The sequence below is a fragment of the Mauremys reevesii genome, linkage group 18, assembly GCF_016161935.1.
Source record: "Mauremys reevesii isolate NIE-2019 linkage group 18, ASM1616193v1, whole genome shotgun sequence".
Lineage (NCBI taxonomy): Eukaryota > Metazoa > Chordata > Testudines > Geoemydidae > Mauremys > Mauremys reevesii.
This window is the reverse complement of record NC_052640.1, coordinates 20428002-20444272: the sequence shown is the minus strand read 5'-3', so window position 1 is coordinate 20444272 and position 16271 is coordinate 20428002. Positions and strand designations below refer to the sequence as shown.

Below are 16271 nucleotides of genomic sequence, written 5' to 3'. Positions count from 1 at the left end.
CTGCCTCCTGCCGGGGGCAGTCAGCTGGCTTGCAGCGTTCAGGAGGCAGGGAAGGGAGGGGGAGCCTTCGCGCCGAGTTCTCGCTCCTCCCCCCTCCCTCCAAAACACCACAAGCCAGGTGATTGCCGTGGGCAGGAGCTGGGGGGAGGAGGGGGCAGGCGCTGATCCGCGGGGTCTGCTGGCGGGCGAGAGGCACTGCAGGAGCGTAGGGAGGCTGCCAGCTGTGGAGAAAGCAGGCAGCCAAACAACGCAAGAGTGGAGTATTGCACAACTTTAAATGAGTATGTTCCCTAATTGATCAGCAATGTAACAATGTTAAGCGGGATGACTTTAAGTGAGGAGTTACTGTACAATGAAAAATAATTGCCCCATGGGAATCCTCTTCAGAAGAGAACTACTGTTGGGTTTTTATTATATTGTGTGTAGCTTGCAAAATTTTATTATAGGATGTAAAACAGGGATTTTAAGAAAATAAATCTTTGCAAAGATACACAATAACTGTGGGCACACCCCTGGGCTCCAACTTGAAACCATAAATCAGTTCTTTGATTTGGAATACAGTTGGCCTAAGAAATTCATTTTAAGATTTATATCAATCACAATCCATTTCTTTTTGTCTCCCTACAATTCATTTTCATTTGTTTCCTTCCACACTGTTTTCATAACAGTAAGAACTTGATAGAAACCATGTGCCTTACTGGAATTTGGGAACATGCTGTACAGTTCCCTCATGGCTACCCAGCATGTTTAACCTGAAAAGAGAATTTTGAGTCAGGTTTCTTATATGTTGTCACAAACCTTATAAGGAGTTATCTCCATTCTTTTCTTAAATTATGGTGGCATTGCATAATCTTCATTCTAGTGTGAAAACAAACTCCACAATAATTAACTTAAGCAAGAATGTGGGTTGCTAAAGCATGTGCTGATCTGGAGATATAAGAGAAAAGTTAATTCCTTAACGCCCCAGTCTAGCAGCATAGAGTCATAGAAACGTAGGGCTGGAAGAGACCTCGAGAAGTAAAGCCTAGCCCCCGCTTGCACTGAGGCAGGACCAAGTAAACTTAGACCGTCCCTGACAGGTGTTTGTTTAACCTGTTCTTCAAAACCTCCAATGATGGGTATTCCATAGTCTCCCTTGGAAACCTATTCTAGAGTTTAACTACCTGCTAGTTAGAAGGGTTTTCCTAATACCTAACTTGAATTTCCTTTGCTGCAGATTAAGCCCATTACTTCTTATCCCACCTCCAGTGGATATGGAGAACAATTGATCACAGTACTCTTTTTATAACAGCCCTCAACATATATGAAGACTGTTAGCGGGTCCCACCTCAGTCTGCTTTTCTCAAGACTAAACATGCTCAGTGGTTTAACCTTACCTCATAGGTCACGTTTTCTAAACCTTTTACATTTTTGTTGTTCTCCTCCATCAATATGTCCACATCTTTCCTAAAGTATAGCACCCAGAATTGGACACAGTTCTCTGACTGAGGCCTCATCAGTGCAGAATAGAGTGAGATAGTTACCTCCTGTCTCTCATACACAACACTTCTGTTGTTATACCCCAGAATGATATTGGTCTTTTTCGCAACTTCATCACATTGTTGCATCATATTCCATTTGTGATCCACTGTAACTCCCAATACTACCACCTAACCAGTTATTCCCCATTTTGTAATTGGGCATTTGATTTTTCCTTCCTTAGTGAAGTACTTTGCACTTGTCTTTATTGAATTTCATCTTTTTGATTTCAGACCAGTTCTCCAATTGGTCAAGGTTGTTTTGAATTCTAATCCTGTCTTCTAAAGTGCTTGCAACCCCTCCCAGCCTGGTGTCATATGCAGGTTTTATAAGCATACTCTCCACTCTTATCCAGGTCACTAATGAAAATATTGAATAGTACCAGACCCAGGACTGACCCCTGCGAGACTCCACTAGATATGTCCTCCCTGTTTGACACTGAACCACTGATAACTGCACTTTGAGTATGGTCTTTCAGCCAGTTGTACAACCATTTTACAGTAATTCAGCTAGACCACTTTTCCTTAGTTTGCCTATCAAGTTAAATATGACCCAGTATTTGAGTCTGATTCTGTTCTTTTAGCTCTAAAATAAATAGTGTATAGAAGGAAGTTCATTTTTTAGTACAACTCTTTGTGAGATTGTCATTTATGTCTAAATATACTTCTTTCTTTTCTTGTTTAGCATAAGTAGCTAACACATTTCAAGGCACCATTCACTTTTCAAAGGGCCACTTCACCTTGAATGGTCCCTTGAAATGTGTTAACTACTTGTGCTAAACAATCTGTTCCACTTTGTATTTAGCTGTGACACTGAGCACCTTTCCCAAACCTGAAGAAGAGCTCTGTGTAAGCTTGAAGGATTGTCTCTCTCTCACCAATATAAGTTGGTCCAATAAAAGATATATCTCACCCATCTTGTCTCTCTAATACCAATGTCTGGAATTTGAGGTGCCAAGTTCTGAACAACTTTGCATTAGGACTTGATATTACACTGACTATTCTAAGAAACTCTGATTTTCTTAAATATTTAATTTGACATTGGAACATAATCTTGTTTCATCTGAAGCCAGAGTTCATTGAACTATTACACAGAGTACATGGCATCTGGAATAAAATTAGATAGTCAAGTCATGTAAAATAGTCATTTGTACTGAGGTATCAGTGCACATGTGCAAAGAAATTCCATGAAATTCAGATTTCAAGATTTTTTTCCCCCCAGCAATGCTTGTGAAATTGATGCATTTCAGGGGCTTGTCTACTGTAGCACTTCAGTGTAGATACTATGTCAATGAAATAATTTGTCCATCTACCTCATGCTGTCTACACCAGGGATTTAGGTCAGTATAGCTACTTCCCTCAGGGATGTGGATTCTTCACACCAGATGTAGCTGTACTGATGTAAAATTCTAGTGTAAACCAAGATGAAATGCAATATGTCTGCAGGAGTTCCACTGAACACTATTTCCTGCTGAGGTTGAAATGGCTGGTCGTAACACAGAGCCAAAGATTAAGTAATTAGTATGAACTAGCTGTGTTTGGAAGGCAGGTGTCTAGAAGGGGTAATTTTTGTAGTACTGATGTGGGGATCTGAGAATCTTATTTAAATATGCATACAATTATTTAAAAATAATCCTCCTTTACCATGCAGAATATTAGCTAGCTATAGTGTTATTTTTCTTCCAAATAGAGAACATTAGGATTAACTGCAAAATCTTTAAACTGCTCATTAAGCTACTTAGAATGCATAACACCTCAAAGAATCATAGAAGATTAGGGTTGGAAGACACCTTAGGAGGTCATCTAGTCCAGCCCCCTGTTCAAAGCAGGACCAACCCCAACTAAATCATTCCAGCCAGGTCTTAAAACCTCTAAGGATGGAGATTCTACCACCTCCCTAGGTAACCCATTCCAGTGCTTCACCACCCTCCTAGTGAAATAGTTTTTCCTAATATCCAACCTAGACCTCCTCCACTCCAACTTGAGACCATTGCTCCTTGTTCTGTCATCTGCCACCACTAAGAACAGCTTAGCTCCATCCTCTTTGGAACCCCCTTCAGTTTGTTGAAGGCTGCTATCAAAATCCCCCCTCATTTTTCTGCAGACTAAATAAGCCCAGTTCCCTCATCCTCTCCTCATAAATCATGTGTCCTAGTCCCCTAGTCATTTTTGTTGCCCCCCCCACTGAACACTCTCCAATTTGTCCACATCCTTTCTGTAGTGGGGGGCCCAAAACTGGACGCAATGCTCCAGATGTGGCCGCACTAGTGCCGAATAGAGGGGAATAATCATTTCCTTCAATCTGCTGGCAATGCTCCTACATTACAGCACAATATGTCGTAAGTCTTCTTGGCAACAAAGGCACACTGCTGACTCATATCCAGCTTCTCATCCACTGTAAATCCCCAGGTTCTTTTCTGCAGAACTGCTGCTTAGCCAGTCGGTCCTCAGCCTGTAGCCGTACATGGGATTCATCTGTCCTAAGTGCAGGCTCTGCACTTGTCCTTGTTGAACCTCCTCAGATTTCTTTTGGCCCAATCCTCCAATTTGTCTAGGTCACATGGGACCCTATCCCTACCCTCTTGCATATCTACCTCTCCCCCCAGCTTAGTGTCATCCGCAAACTTGCTGAGGGCGCAATCCATCCCATCATCCAGATCATTAATGAAGATGTTGAACAAAACCAGCCCCAGGAAAGACCCCCGTGGCACTCTGCTTGATACTGGCTGCCAACTAGACATCAAGCTGTTGACCACTACCCGTTGAGCCTGACAAGCTGGCAAGAAAACTGTGGAAGACGGTATCAGAAGCTTTGCTAAAGTCAAGATATATCATGTCCACTGTTTTCCCCATATCCACAGAGCCAGTTATCTCATCATAGAAGGCAGTCGGGTTGGTCAGGCATGATTTGCCCTTGGTGAATCCATGTTGACTGTTCCTGATCACCTTCTTCTCCTCCAAGTGTTTCAAAATGGATTCCTTGAGACCTGCTCTATGATTTTTCTACCTAGCCCTTTTAGTTGCATACAAAACCTTTTATTACAGAAAGACTTACTGCAACTACAGAAATGTTAATTTCAGTAATAACACTATTAATGTAGCAGTTTTTATTTTGAGCAATGTGTTTTTTAGTCTAATAAAACTGATATTTATAATTCAAAATTGTCATGAAAACATACCAGCCCAGGAACAGTTTTTCCTCCTGACCTTTATCGTGAGTCAAAAATGAATATTTCCTTTCACCCCAAAAAACCCTCCCTCTCTCTCTCTGGGTGAATGGGCAAACTCAATTTTTCTAGGCTTTCAGTTTCCTTATTTGTCTTATTCATAAATATACCAAAAAGTATGCATTACTTATGGGCCTATATCTATAATAGCGCGTATTGGGAATTGGACACCATTCCATTCCAAGTAAGGTAAATAATAAACATTGTCTGCATATAAAATAGACCAGTGAGCATGTCCCTCCTACTGAAAGGTCCAGATTTTTGGGACAAACAGTCTGTTAACAGTAACTGAGTGCTATTAATATTCAAATTTCTTGCTGTTTCAAGGTTACATTCCTAATCAGCCATGAGATGCAAAAGAGATACAATCAGTTTGTTATAAAACACAAATTAAAGTTGTTTAAATTAGCTGATAGTTCAGGTGGGTTGTAGTGTAGTCTAGCACATTAGCTTAATATTATGAATTCTTAGAAAAAATCTTGTTTGTATATACAGGTCTAGAAAGGAGGCTGTAATTTAAAATAAATTCATCCTAAAGTAAGTGGTTACTGACTAATACCAGTGGTGAAAACACCAAAAGGTCTTAATACAGGCACAATCAGTGTTTTTGTCTGATCAATATGCACAGTGATTGCCAGTGGAACAATTGATTGAATCCCACTTAACAGGGAAGATTTTGCAGGTTTAACTGGGTATATTCCTCCTTCGGACAGCATTTTGAGCCTCATTCTTCTCACTGGGATGGGTCCTCACTTTCCTAACAGTTACTGCAAAAAGTGGCATATCATCAGAACTTTACTGTTTTTCCTTTACTCTCAGGGAAGAAAGGAAAGACCCTTTATCTGCTCTTGCAAGGGAATATGGAGGTTCCAAAAGAAATGCCTTGCTGAAGTGGTGTCAGAAGAAAACCGAAGGATATCAGGTAACTGCAAAGCTGTTTAATGCTGCACATTCTTAACTACAACATATGAAAATCTGCCAAAGGCACAAACCAGACTGCTCCACAGTTCACTGCATAGATCGCAATGAAACTGGCATGTGCTGTACTTTCTTACAGGAACACATACTACAAGTCCTAACCTAACTAGCATGAATAGTTAATTAGTCACTTTTCAGCACAGTGCAAATGTGGCGGTTTGTTTTTTTTTAAGAGAGGCATCTGACCTTCCATTGAGGCACTTTTAAAACAGCTATCATACATATTACACATTTGAAACTCAGATAAAGAAGTAGTAATAATCCAGATATTCAGAGTTCACTCTAGATTTTCATCTGACAAATGCAGCTAATGTAACACTTTTGAGTTTAAAAGTAAATTATTAGTAAGTAAGTAGTGAGGTTCTGTGGGCTTGTCTACACTTAAAATGCACTCTGCTATAGCGCTTCATTGTAGACACTACCTATGCCGCTGGGAAAGGTTCTCCATTGCAGTAGGTGATCCACCTCCCTGAGAGGCAGTAGTTATGTCAACAGAAGAATTCTTCTGTCAACCTAGCGCTGTTTACATGTGGACTCAGCATAATAATGCTGCTCAGGGGTGTGGACTTCTCACATCCCTGACTGACATAGCTAAACCAACCTAATTTTCTAGTTTAGGATGGGCCTAGGTGTTGCTTATTTTTTGGAGATTGCATTGTTTCACATACAAACTGTATTTGGCTTTTTACTGCATTTTCAGCTTTCTTTTCAATTAGTCCTAATGTTGTCAGAACCTGAAAGAACTAACAAGATAGTTCCCCACATTTCTCCTATGATTACATAATTTTTCAGAACAATAAAGGTTTCAGCAAATTGAACCAGGATGTTAAGAGTCTAGCCATGATGTATTTGTTTGGTTAATTGTATTGAAAGTGTTTTGAATTCCCAGCACAGGCCTCAGTTTAAAAACTTCACTCTTTCATTGACTTGAAATTTACAACACAGGAGGAAGCTGAAAGCCACGTAACAGGATGGTTGACCATCCATAGGAAAAGTCGTCTTTCAGTACAATAGAGAGTCTTGTGCTATAAACCCAAGGTGCCCCTCTCCCACTTCCTGTGGCACGTCTGTGATACCAAATTGTGCTATTTCTGAGTGTAAGTTTCTTTATGGAAATGGTCCTTCCTCTTCACTTTTTTTAAAAGGCAGGATGTTAGATCTTTTTCTTGAAAGCCTGTAAGTCTAAATGGAAAAATATCTGAAGCTTGTTATCTCTAAATGAAAGATGCATCTGACAGCTTCCTTAATTTATCAGAACAAAGTTTTAAAGTACTCAAGACCTTCCCTTCTCTGGCTGTGCACACAGACAAGGCCATCCTCTCGTTCACATTGACTAGCTGCTTATAGTCAGTCTACATGGACCCTTGTAACCACTAACAGAAGGAGGGAGGGATGACACCTCATGTACTTGCCCTGACAGCTATTACGTGACTCTCTGCATGTGCTGCTGCTGCAGGACTATATCATCTCATGTCTCTGAGCTATATAAGCCTCTTTCTGAAGGAGCCAGACTAGTACTATTGGAATATATTAAGTTAACTATCGCAGAAGAATGTATTTTGTTTAGACATCCACATTTATCATTTCTCTTTAAATTGTTGTACTGTATTAAATTTGTTTTTCAAGATCCCCCTGAAATTCAATTCTGGTGTACATGTGGGGTGTTGCTGCTATGCTTTTTGTAATGCTATAAATGTATCCTGAATTGTGCTCACTCTGAGTAGAGATTATCCAGACATCTCAGCCCCATTATCAATACCTTATAAGTATTAGGGTTTCTCTGGGAAACAGAACCTTAAACTTTTATACTACCACCCTTATGGAGTAAAGACCATTGCATAGTAACTTAAAAATAAATAATGGATGGAGAGAGTAAAAATAGTCTTTAAAAAAACCTCCTAAAGAATAACACTTTGAATATTAGGACTGTAATATTAGCCCCACTTCTGAGCAAAAATTCTGTTCCCTCTGTTGGGTCTGTTTGTTATTTAACTCTTAAAAAAAAACCCAGCCTGATTTCACATCTTCTAAAAAGGAGGTATTATCAAGTATTTACATTTTTTTTTTGTAAGTGTGTGTCAGTAGTGAGAGACTTTAAAAACACAAGCTAAAAAAAAAAAAAAAAAAAAAGGGGGAGGAAAAGGTGGGGTAACAAAATAAAGCAAGAGATCAACACACACATCTACTCAAAAAAAAAAAAAAAAAATTGTAAGGAGGAAGGAGAAGCTGATGTCTGAAGAAATAAGAATAAATAAGATAAAATAAAAAGAGAGATGTATGAAATGAAAACAAAAATGACAATGAGGCATTGACTTAGGGTGTGTGCTTCCATAGGATCATGAGTTGGAAGCACATATTTGTAGTTGATGCTTATTGGGCAAATGATTTCAGACCTCTGTTGTCCCATCTTCTGTCTACTTAATTTAAGAGGACATTTTCTTGATTTGGATATTCTTGTTGTGACTGCCTTTGGTCCTTAAAACCCTGCACATCAAGAACCAGATTTTTCAAGCTGCAATGTATCTAATTGCTCTGATTCAAAATCCCACAAATTTTAGAGAAGTTAACCTATCCAATGTCATTCTTTCAATTTATTTTCCAGATTCTCCCAACTATAATATAAAAAATGTATATTCTACATCAGGAATTTCCAGATTTGTCCAGAGACTGGTAATTTTGTCAAAGATACAGATCCCAGACCCCCAGGTTGAAGAGGAGGGACTCTTAATTAGGTGTTCAGAAATGTTAAAAATCACTGTTTAGCATAATTAAAGTTGAAACAATTTTCAGTAGCACATATACTCCAGGTTAAAAGAATAAAACTTTCAAATATGATCCAATTTAGCTTCTAAATTGTGCTGAAGGTTTTAAACCATGATTTATAATGAAACAAAAACCCTTCTAGATCTCTTATCATGCTGTATAATTATTATTGCTTTCATCCTAACTGCATTATCTCAATTTATAAGATTTCTTATTGCAGTGTCAAAGATCATGGTAGCACAGTATAATTAAACCAGACCATACTTGATCTAAAAACTGCTGCTGTTTCTGATTATGATGGAAAAATTAGAATGTTAGGTATAGTCACTTCTGATTTAATTTTAATTTGTGTTGAATTAGTTATTGTGATAATGTAAAAGAGGGACTTTTCATTCTTTTGTGTTCAATTAAAAGCATTACCATAAGAGTAAAAATGATTATTCAGACCCTATGAATCTGCATTTTCTTATTCTGTCTTCTGCCACTGCTAACTTTAGGAGAGGTTTGTTGAGTCCAGCATCATAACAGTCAACAAAAATCTGCTTCTCCAATCTCATCCTTTCACCTTTTATACTTTTTTCCCTTTGAAACAGCTATAGTCAGGGGCTGGGAAATTCCCTAGGAATTTGGCCGCCTCAAGCACGCAGCGGGCGTGCTGCCGGTCCCGCGGCTCTGGGGGACCTCTTGCAGATGCGCCTGCGGAGGGTGCGCTGGGAGGGTGGCAGGCGGCTCCGGCGGACCTTCTGCAGTCATGCCTGTGGGAGGTCCACCCGAGCCGCGGGACCAGCGAACCCTCCGCAGTCATGCCTGCGGGAGGTCCGCTAGTCCCGCGGCTCCAGTGGACCTCCTGCAGGCATGACTGCGGAAGGTCCGCCGGAGCCGGCTGCCGCCCTGCTGGCAAAATGCCGCCCCAAGCGCGCGCTTGGCAGGCTGGGGTCTGGAGCCGGCCCTGGCTATAGTTTCTTCTATTAAATAAATGTGGGCCAGAGACCATGTTTGTGAAGTTGATTGCCTATAACTAGAGCAGGTATTGAAAAGGTGTGTGTGTGTAAATATATAAATAAAATAACTGCAGCTGCTTATGTTTGGTAGAGAGCGTAGATCCAGGCATAATTGTTGGGGGTTTTTTTGTTTTAGAAATATTTTATCTGTGAAGCCCCTGGGATGATTTGTCCCAGTAGAAGTGGAGAATGGTTGAGTTTCTGTGTGTCTATAAACTGATGAACTAGACAAACTTAACCAGAAAAAAATAGGCAGATCCAATCTTTATATTATTATTTTTTATTTAAAGTGCCCATACAAAGGGCTCTAAGTGCCCTGCCAATTACAAAAACAAAATCCAATGCAATCAGCTCGTCCTTTGTACCAAGCAGCAGCACATGGTCAAATACTAAAAATCCTCACAGATCACTCTTCACATCCGTTCACCTCCCTCTCTTCAAAGGCCAGATGAAAGAACTAAGCCCTGCAGTGTGCCCTGAAAGTATTAATAGAAAACAGGTTGGGCTGTTTCGTACCAGGGCAGGAGGATGTTCCAGAGTCCTGTGACTCTTATGGTGAATGTCTTACTAATATAGTTCCATTCTTTGAGTACAGAGAGTGGAGGAGAATACTTTTTTGCCAATATGAAATTTTTTTGAGACTTTTAAAAAACTTTTTTACTATCATAGTAGAAGGTGGTAGAAACTTGCAGTTTGATGGGCTATAAGTCCCTCATTTGCAGAGGTGCCTTTCTAATTTCAACCAAATCATAATGAATTTTCACCATAGAATAAAATGGTTTAAAAAACTTGTACATGCAGACGCACTGTTTTGTGCCAGGAAACGCATCATACTCCTGTCTAGCAAGTAATTCCACATAATGGATTTTTAATTTGTCTTAAATAAAAACACTGTAGAAAGTGATACGTTAGAAACTGTTAAAAGAACCTTTAGGGATCGAAAGGAAACACTCAAGTCAGGAAATGCCAATGTAAGATTTCCCTTCCTGTCTTAACTCTGCCTCATTGTCAGTACATTGTTAGTTTTTGGTAGGATCACATTCTATTTTATCCACAGTACCCCTAGTTCATTCATTGTGCACCTTGAGTAGTGTGCAGTAATGATGGAAGGAGTGACATATTGAACAGAATAAAAACAATAACTGAACAGCTCTTAATCACTAAATCTTTCTCTCTTTTTGCCAATAAAATTTGAATCCATTTCTTACTGTCACTTATGTTTTTGGAGATGAAAGAATTTACCTCCAGAAACATAATCCAAGTGGCAATCTCTAGACCCCTGCAAGTGTGCTGCTAGAGGGAGTCCTCTTTAAGATGAGATGTAAAAACAGATGACTTGGCCATTTGCTGTCACTCCTGAGTTTATATCACTTTAGCAAGTACCATTTACGTGAAAATTCCAGCTCTGATAAATGCATTTTGTTTATCCATAGTTCCCGCATCAGTTTCAATTGGAAGAGATTTTTTTCCATTTGCAATGTTTTTAGTGGTTCACAGTTTACCCCAGAGTTGGCAGAAGTGATCAATAGAAGTGATTCCAGTGTATGGTTCAGGATGTTTCTTCTCATACGATCAGTAAAATACTTAATTGTTACACTTAAATCTTCATAAGTAGGTCTCAGAGTTAAGTTCTGTGGAGGAATGGGGGCATTTTACAGCTCTCAAACCTGTTGTCCCAGGCTGCCTAAAGATTTTGGAAGACCACGTTCCATCTTACGGTTTATTCACATTTAAAGTTTTCTTCAATTTTAAGGGCTAGAAATTTAATCTTTTTAATGAAAGCCTAGATTCTGGAGCACAGTTCTGGAGTGGATCTCTGACCTCAGAATACATGGAGCCTTGATAGCACACTTGTTAGCCAGTTCCATGTCCAAATACTGAAAATGTGATCTTACTGTCTTAATTCAGCCAAATAAGATAACAAAGGATAGCAGATGAGGTATGCAAGTCCAGAGGTATCTGTAAGGAGGTCAACAATTACAGTATGTGCAGTGCACACAAGCTAATGTTACAATAAAGGCTTTAACTTCTACCTTCCTTGGCTGTTGTTTTTAAAAGCATAAATATTTATTAACATAATTTTATGTGGAAACTAAATACAAACTCTGTAATCCAGAAAGAGATTATAAACAACTTTAAGCACAAAAACCTACGTGATCAGCACTCCACAGTATCTTGGACCTTGTGTACATATGTCCCTGTCACTACTAGCTTCTAAGGTACAGAAAATAATTAAGAATGTGTGGATTCTTCAGTATTACTCTGTCACCAAAGCAGCTCAGATGCAGACAGAAGATACCAGTGATTAACATTCCCTTATTTCCATTTTAGAAAAATAGCAATAGAAAAAGGCATATAAGTTTTCCCTCTAACTTCTATGACCCACGTGTAAGAAGCACATGATGTTTTCTTCTTTCTCATCAAGATACTGTCTGTCTAGGTCAGATGTTAGGACTCACAAGTAGAATTAACAATAAAGTTTCTTGGATGTTACAATGGAGTGAGCAAACTGTTTCCTGTTTGAAAGGAATTCCTTTTCATGCTTAACATAGCAGCTTGTTAAAAAGCTTTCCCAGAATCTTCTTTCACAAGCTGTCCTGTGAATTTAGTGGTCTCCAAAATTTTGACAGCAAATTTCATCTCTCTTCTCAGGAGGCTTATGTCTTTAAAACTCACTTTTCATCTGGTCATTCTTTGACATTTTAAAGAGCATGCTGATTAGAATTTATTGCTGGTTCTTTTCTGCTATAGTTGAGAGAGGAGCTATGCTTTTGTATCTGATTTGATACATACCATACCAACTATTCCGTGTTGTAACTCTTGCTAACTTTGACACAAGATAGTGCTTTCAGTAATGTGACATTATGCAGCTCAGCAAAAAAAAAAAACCAAATAGATATTACTGATTGTTTATCTAGTTCTTACTACTACCCATAGCAAGTACCCCATCTAGACAAGCAAATACATTTTAATTTTTAGGCTCCATGAGTATGAGTATTTATTAATATTGACATATATTACCGTAAGTGTGCACACAAGTGATTTAAATGCATATTCTCTTCCAATAATTTTACTTAAATAACAAACATAAACCCAGGAAAGCAGTTAGTTCTATAGTCAAACAGGGCACCCAGACTACATTTAATTTGCCCCAGTACAGACACCTACTGTCTTACCCTCTTTGCCTGTAGAGTTTCAAAAGATGTATTCCGTAATTATAAAATGTATTATCTTTCTGTGTGTGAGAGTTTGGCCCCAGATGTGCTGCTTTGCCACACTAACCTTTGAGCTTTTTTGTATTAATGTTCTAAATCCATGACACATGAAATTTGTTTATAGTAATGCTAATTCTGTGTACCGACAATTGGATAATTGCCTGCAAAATGATGTTGGGTGCCATGAGAACCTTACAGGTTTGGGCTCTTAAGAGTGTTTTGGGAATGATTGCCTCAGTATGCTATTTGTCTAATCAGGACACTGTAAAATTCTTCTCTGTGTATTGTGTGGACTCTCTTTTTTTTTTTTTTTTTTTTTAAGGCTGCAGAGCGACTTGATCACTGTGCTATTCAGATGAAGGCATTGTAGGTTTTGTGGTCCATGGTAAAATGAAGATGTGGCTAGAGAAGATAGTATAAGATTCTGACTCAGGACACTACTGCAGGGGCAGAGTTGAAATAGTTTTGTGTCTGGTATGAGAAATGCAATATTAACTCCATAGTTCTTGGGTTTCTGATAGTACTTCACTTGGTAATATTTACTGAAACTGCTAATATGTGCCTGCAGCTATAGATACACCTTAATGATGTTTTTGGAGTGATAATTTTTTTAGTTTTTTAAATGGTCCTACAATCAGGCCCGGTTCCTGCAAAATTGGAGATATGTGCCCCAGTAAATTTTGTGGTATGGAGTTAGAGGATGCCCAAGGGGATCTACTGTTAACTGTAGTTCCAACCTACTATCTTACCGAAGAACGAATGATAGATAATGCTTTAAATAACTTTAATAAAAGCAGAACCATTAAGTTGTCAAATATTCTGTCATTCAAAATACAATCAGTTTCTCTTCCATCACACATTCTTCCTTGTAGCATGGGTGAATCTTTCATTTCCTTATTGGTTTCATCCCCCCTTCATGCCAGAAAATTAATGGTTTGGATGCCCTCCAGAGGATATGGGATTTGGCAGGTCAATTTTGTTTAAATATTGCTTAGTACTTCCGTAGATGAGTTTAATCTGAGGTTGTCTGGGCCTAGTGTAGATGGGTAGGGAAGTCTAAGCACAGAGATAGATAACGTCTGAAGATGCTGCTTGGCTTTGTTATTTAATTATCTTAATGGTCACTAGACACCCTGTAGAGGTTCTTATGGCAGCTCACTTGCTTTGTGGAACCAAGTAAGGTGAAGTTTTGAAAATCTTTGAGGAAAGTGAAACTAGAGTTCTTGAGCCATAGGTAATGTTCTTATACCACACAGACTCTTTTTGTAGTTTCTAGACTTCAGAAATGGATCCCAAAAAACTGATACCATTTTCTTATTAACCAAACATAGAATTTTAAATTGAAGCATCCCTAGTCTTAATTCCATAACCAAAGGTCAACCTCTTTTTTGTACGGTTTGCATCATGATCGAGTGTTAAGAGATGAATGAATGTAACGCCAGGCTAAAAAAAACCCTGTTTTCATGTGTGCTTAATTGGCTTATGCAGAATGAACCTATAACACTGTGCGTTAGAAACATAGTGAAGTGGGGAGTGTAAACTAGTTGGATTTATTTTTAAAACCTGTTTGTATACAAGGAAAGTCTTTGGAACAGTAAACTAGAATATAAAGTAGGGAAGAATGAAATGAGCAAAATTCTCTGTCAACGTAAAGCTTTATTCAAATAAAAATATTTTAGGGTTTCACATAACTTTCCTTGGTCCTGGCTGGCTGAGTCATCAAAGTATTCAGACTGCCAAAACTCCACTCTCTGCCTTTCCACTTATGATGTTCTAGCCAAAAACTTCTGAAAAAAGACTACTCCTTATGAGTCTTGTCTCACCCAACTGGAGTGTAATGAGTCCAGCATGAAAAGAAACACCAGTGGGGTAGTTAATATTGTAATGGGGAAAGATAAGACAGACAATGGCTCTGACTTGGAATTCACCGCCTTTTCAGACTGCCTATCTGCAGCTTACTTTCATGGCAGCTGGGAATAAAGTGATAATTGGGACTGCTCTGGATGCCAACAGTAATTTCCAGAAATGTTTGTTTCTGCTCCCCCTAATGTCTGCTTTAATGTAGTGATTGGGAGCCAACCACTCCCAACCGAGTAGAGATTGGATAACTGCGGACTTTCACCCTTGCAGTATCCCAGTGCAAGACTGGACATGGAAAACAGACAAACTCAGGGACTGTTGTGAGGATTGACAGGCAAAAGAATCACATCAAGGTTTAGCAGTAGGCACTCCTGGCTGGAGTCTGAAATAAAAGGATCTGGTGGTGATAGCTGAATCTGATCCCAGCAGTGGAGGGAGGCGGTTCCAAGCATGAATAGCACCAGGTGGGAGAAGGGAGGACGTTTTACGGGTCGCAGCACCCAGGAGCCTAATGGATAATGTGCTGTTGGACCTGCAATGGGAACAGGTGGAAGCACAACTCAGAGGAATGCAGGATTGATCAAGCTGTTGGTAAATGAATTATGGTCTCTTGCCTCCAGCATCTGTCATTCTGGATGTGTCAGAGGAAGTTGGAAAATAAATCAAAAACCATAATGTACCTACCTGGTTGTCTGGTATTAAACATTGGTGAAAGGACAAAAATTACTTCCCAACCTCTCTGGAAATTGCTCATGCTGTGAAGCATGAGATTGGATTTTCCCTTATTTTAACATATCTTGCAAAACTGTACATGTTGGTCATAAAATTATTGAGCTCAGGTGGCATTGCTGGCTAATGTAGTAACAAGGGGTTTCTTAGCCTGTGCAGAGTTAGGTGTATACCACTGGCAAAGCTATAATTTTTTAAATGAATCATTGATTTCCAGTGCCCTATCACCAGCTGCCACAATGTGGGCAAAGAGGAACAGAGCCCTTGTCTTTTACTCATTCCCTTCCATCTCCTAAGTTAGGAGCCAAGTTCTGTTGGATGTGGGAGTCTGGATGGTGTCTTGTCTCCCCTCTCCTATTGACACAGAGCTAGGTTCAGAAGACTAGCTGATGTGTAAGCATGTTCCCCCCTCTCCCCCCACCCCCACACAATCAAAGTATAGTTAGTATCTATAGTCAAGTGAGACTGAAGACAGCTGTGGATATGTACTGAGGAAACAGTTTTCCACGTTTCCTACTTGGTTTGTAACTTGCAGCTATGAACTGTGTTGGACCCCCATGGTTTTTAGCTGTGGAGCTAGCCAAAAAGAGGCTATCATTGGATAACCTACTTAACATCAATCTTTCATAAATAATGATATTCTGCTCCTTAGAAGTTACACAAGATACTTTATTACTTTTAAGCATACATAGAGCCGAAGGAGAAATGTGAGTGAGACCGGTCGCTGATTGCCTTTGCTGCAAATTTTAGAATTAGCTCTGTGTTAATGTGGTATTTTGTACATGCCAGGTAATGAAGTTTAAAAATAGTTCTGTTGCTTATTTAACCAGTAAAATGCACTTAAGCACAGGTGACCACACGTTTTGCTTTTCATTCTTGTTGGAACAGCTTCTGGTCTCTTTCTGTGTAAGTGTGCTGCAGAGCAATGTTTTCCTTCAGTCAGACTGCTGCTGCTTTGCCTTGTACAGTTAAACAGGAATT

General features: G+C 39.3%; 1 protein-coding gene across 7 annotated transcripts in view; it reads left to right on the top strand.

The window, feature by feature from the left end:
* SPECC1L (sperm antigen with calponin homology and coiled-coil domains 1 like) overlaps positions 1-16271 on the top strand; it is a 101004-nt gene that overhangs the window by 65112 nt on the left and 19621 nt on the right. For 6 of the 7 annotated variants that reach the window (XR_005589735.1, XR_005589733.1, XR_005589734.1 and 3 more), the window contains exon 13: positions 5564-5666. Coding sequence is in view for 4 of the 7 variants with exons in the window: in XM_039505844.1 (XP_039361778.1) it covers positions 5564-5666 (103 nt within the window). In the remaining 3 variants the exon portion in view is untranslated. Of the gene's footprint in view, positions 1-5563; positions 5667-6977; positions 7688-16271 lie in introns of those variants that run through there. The other variant, XM_039505845.1, reaches the window with a different exon arrangement.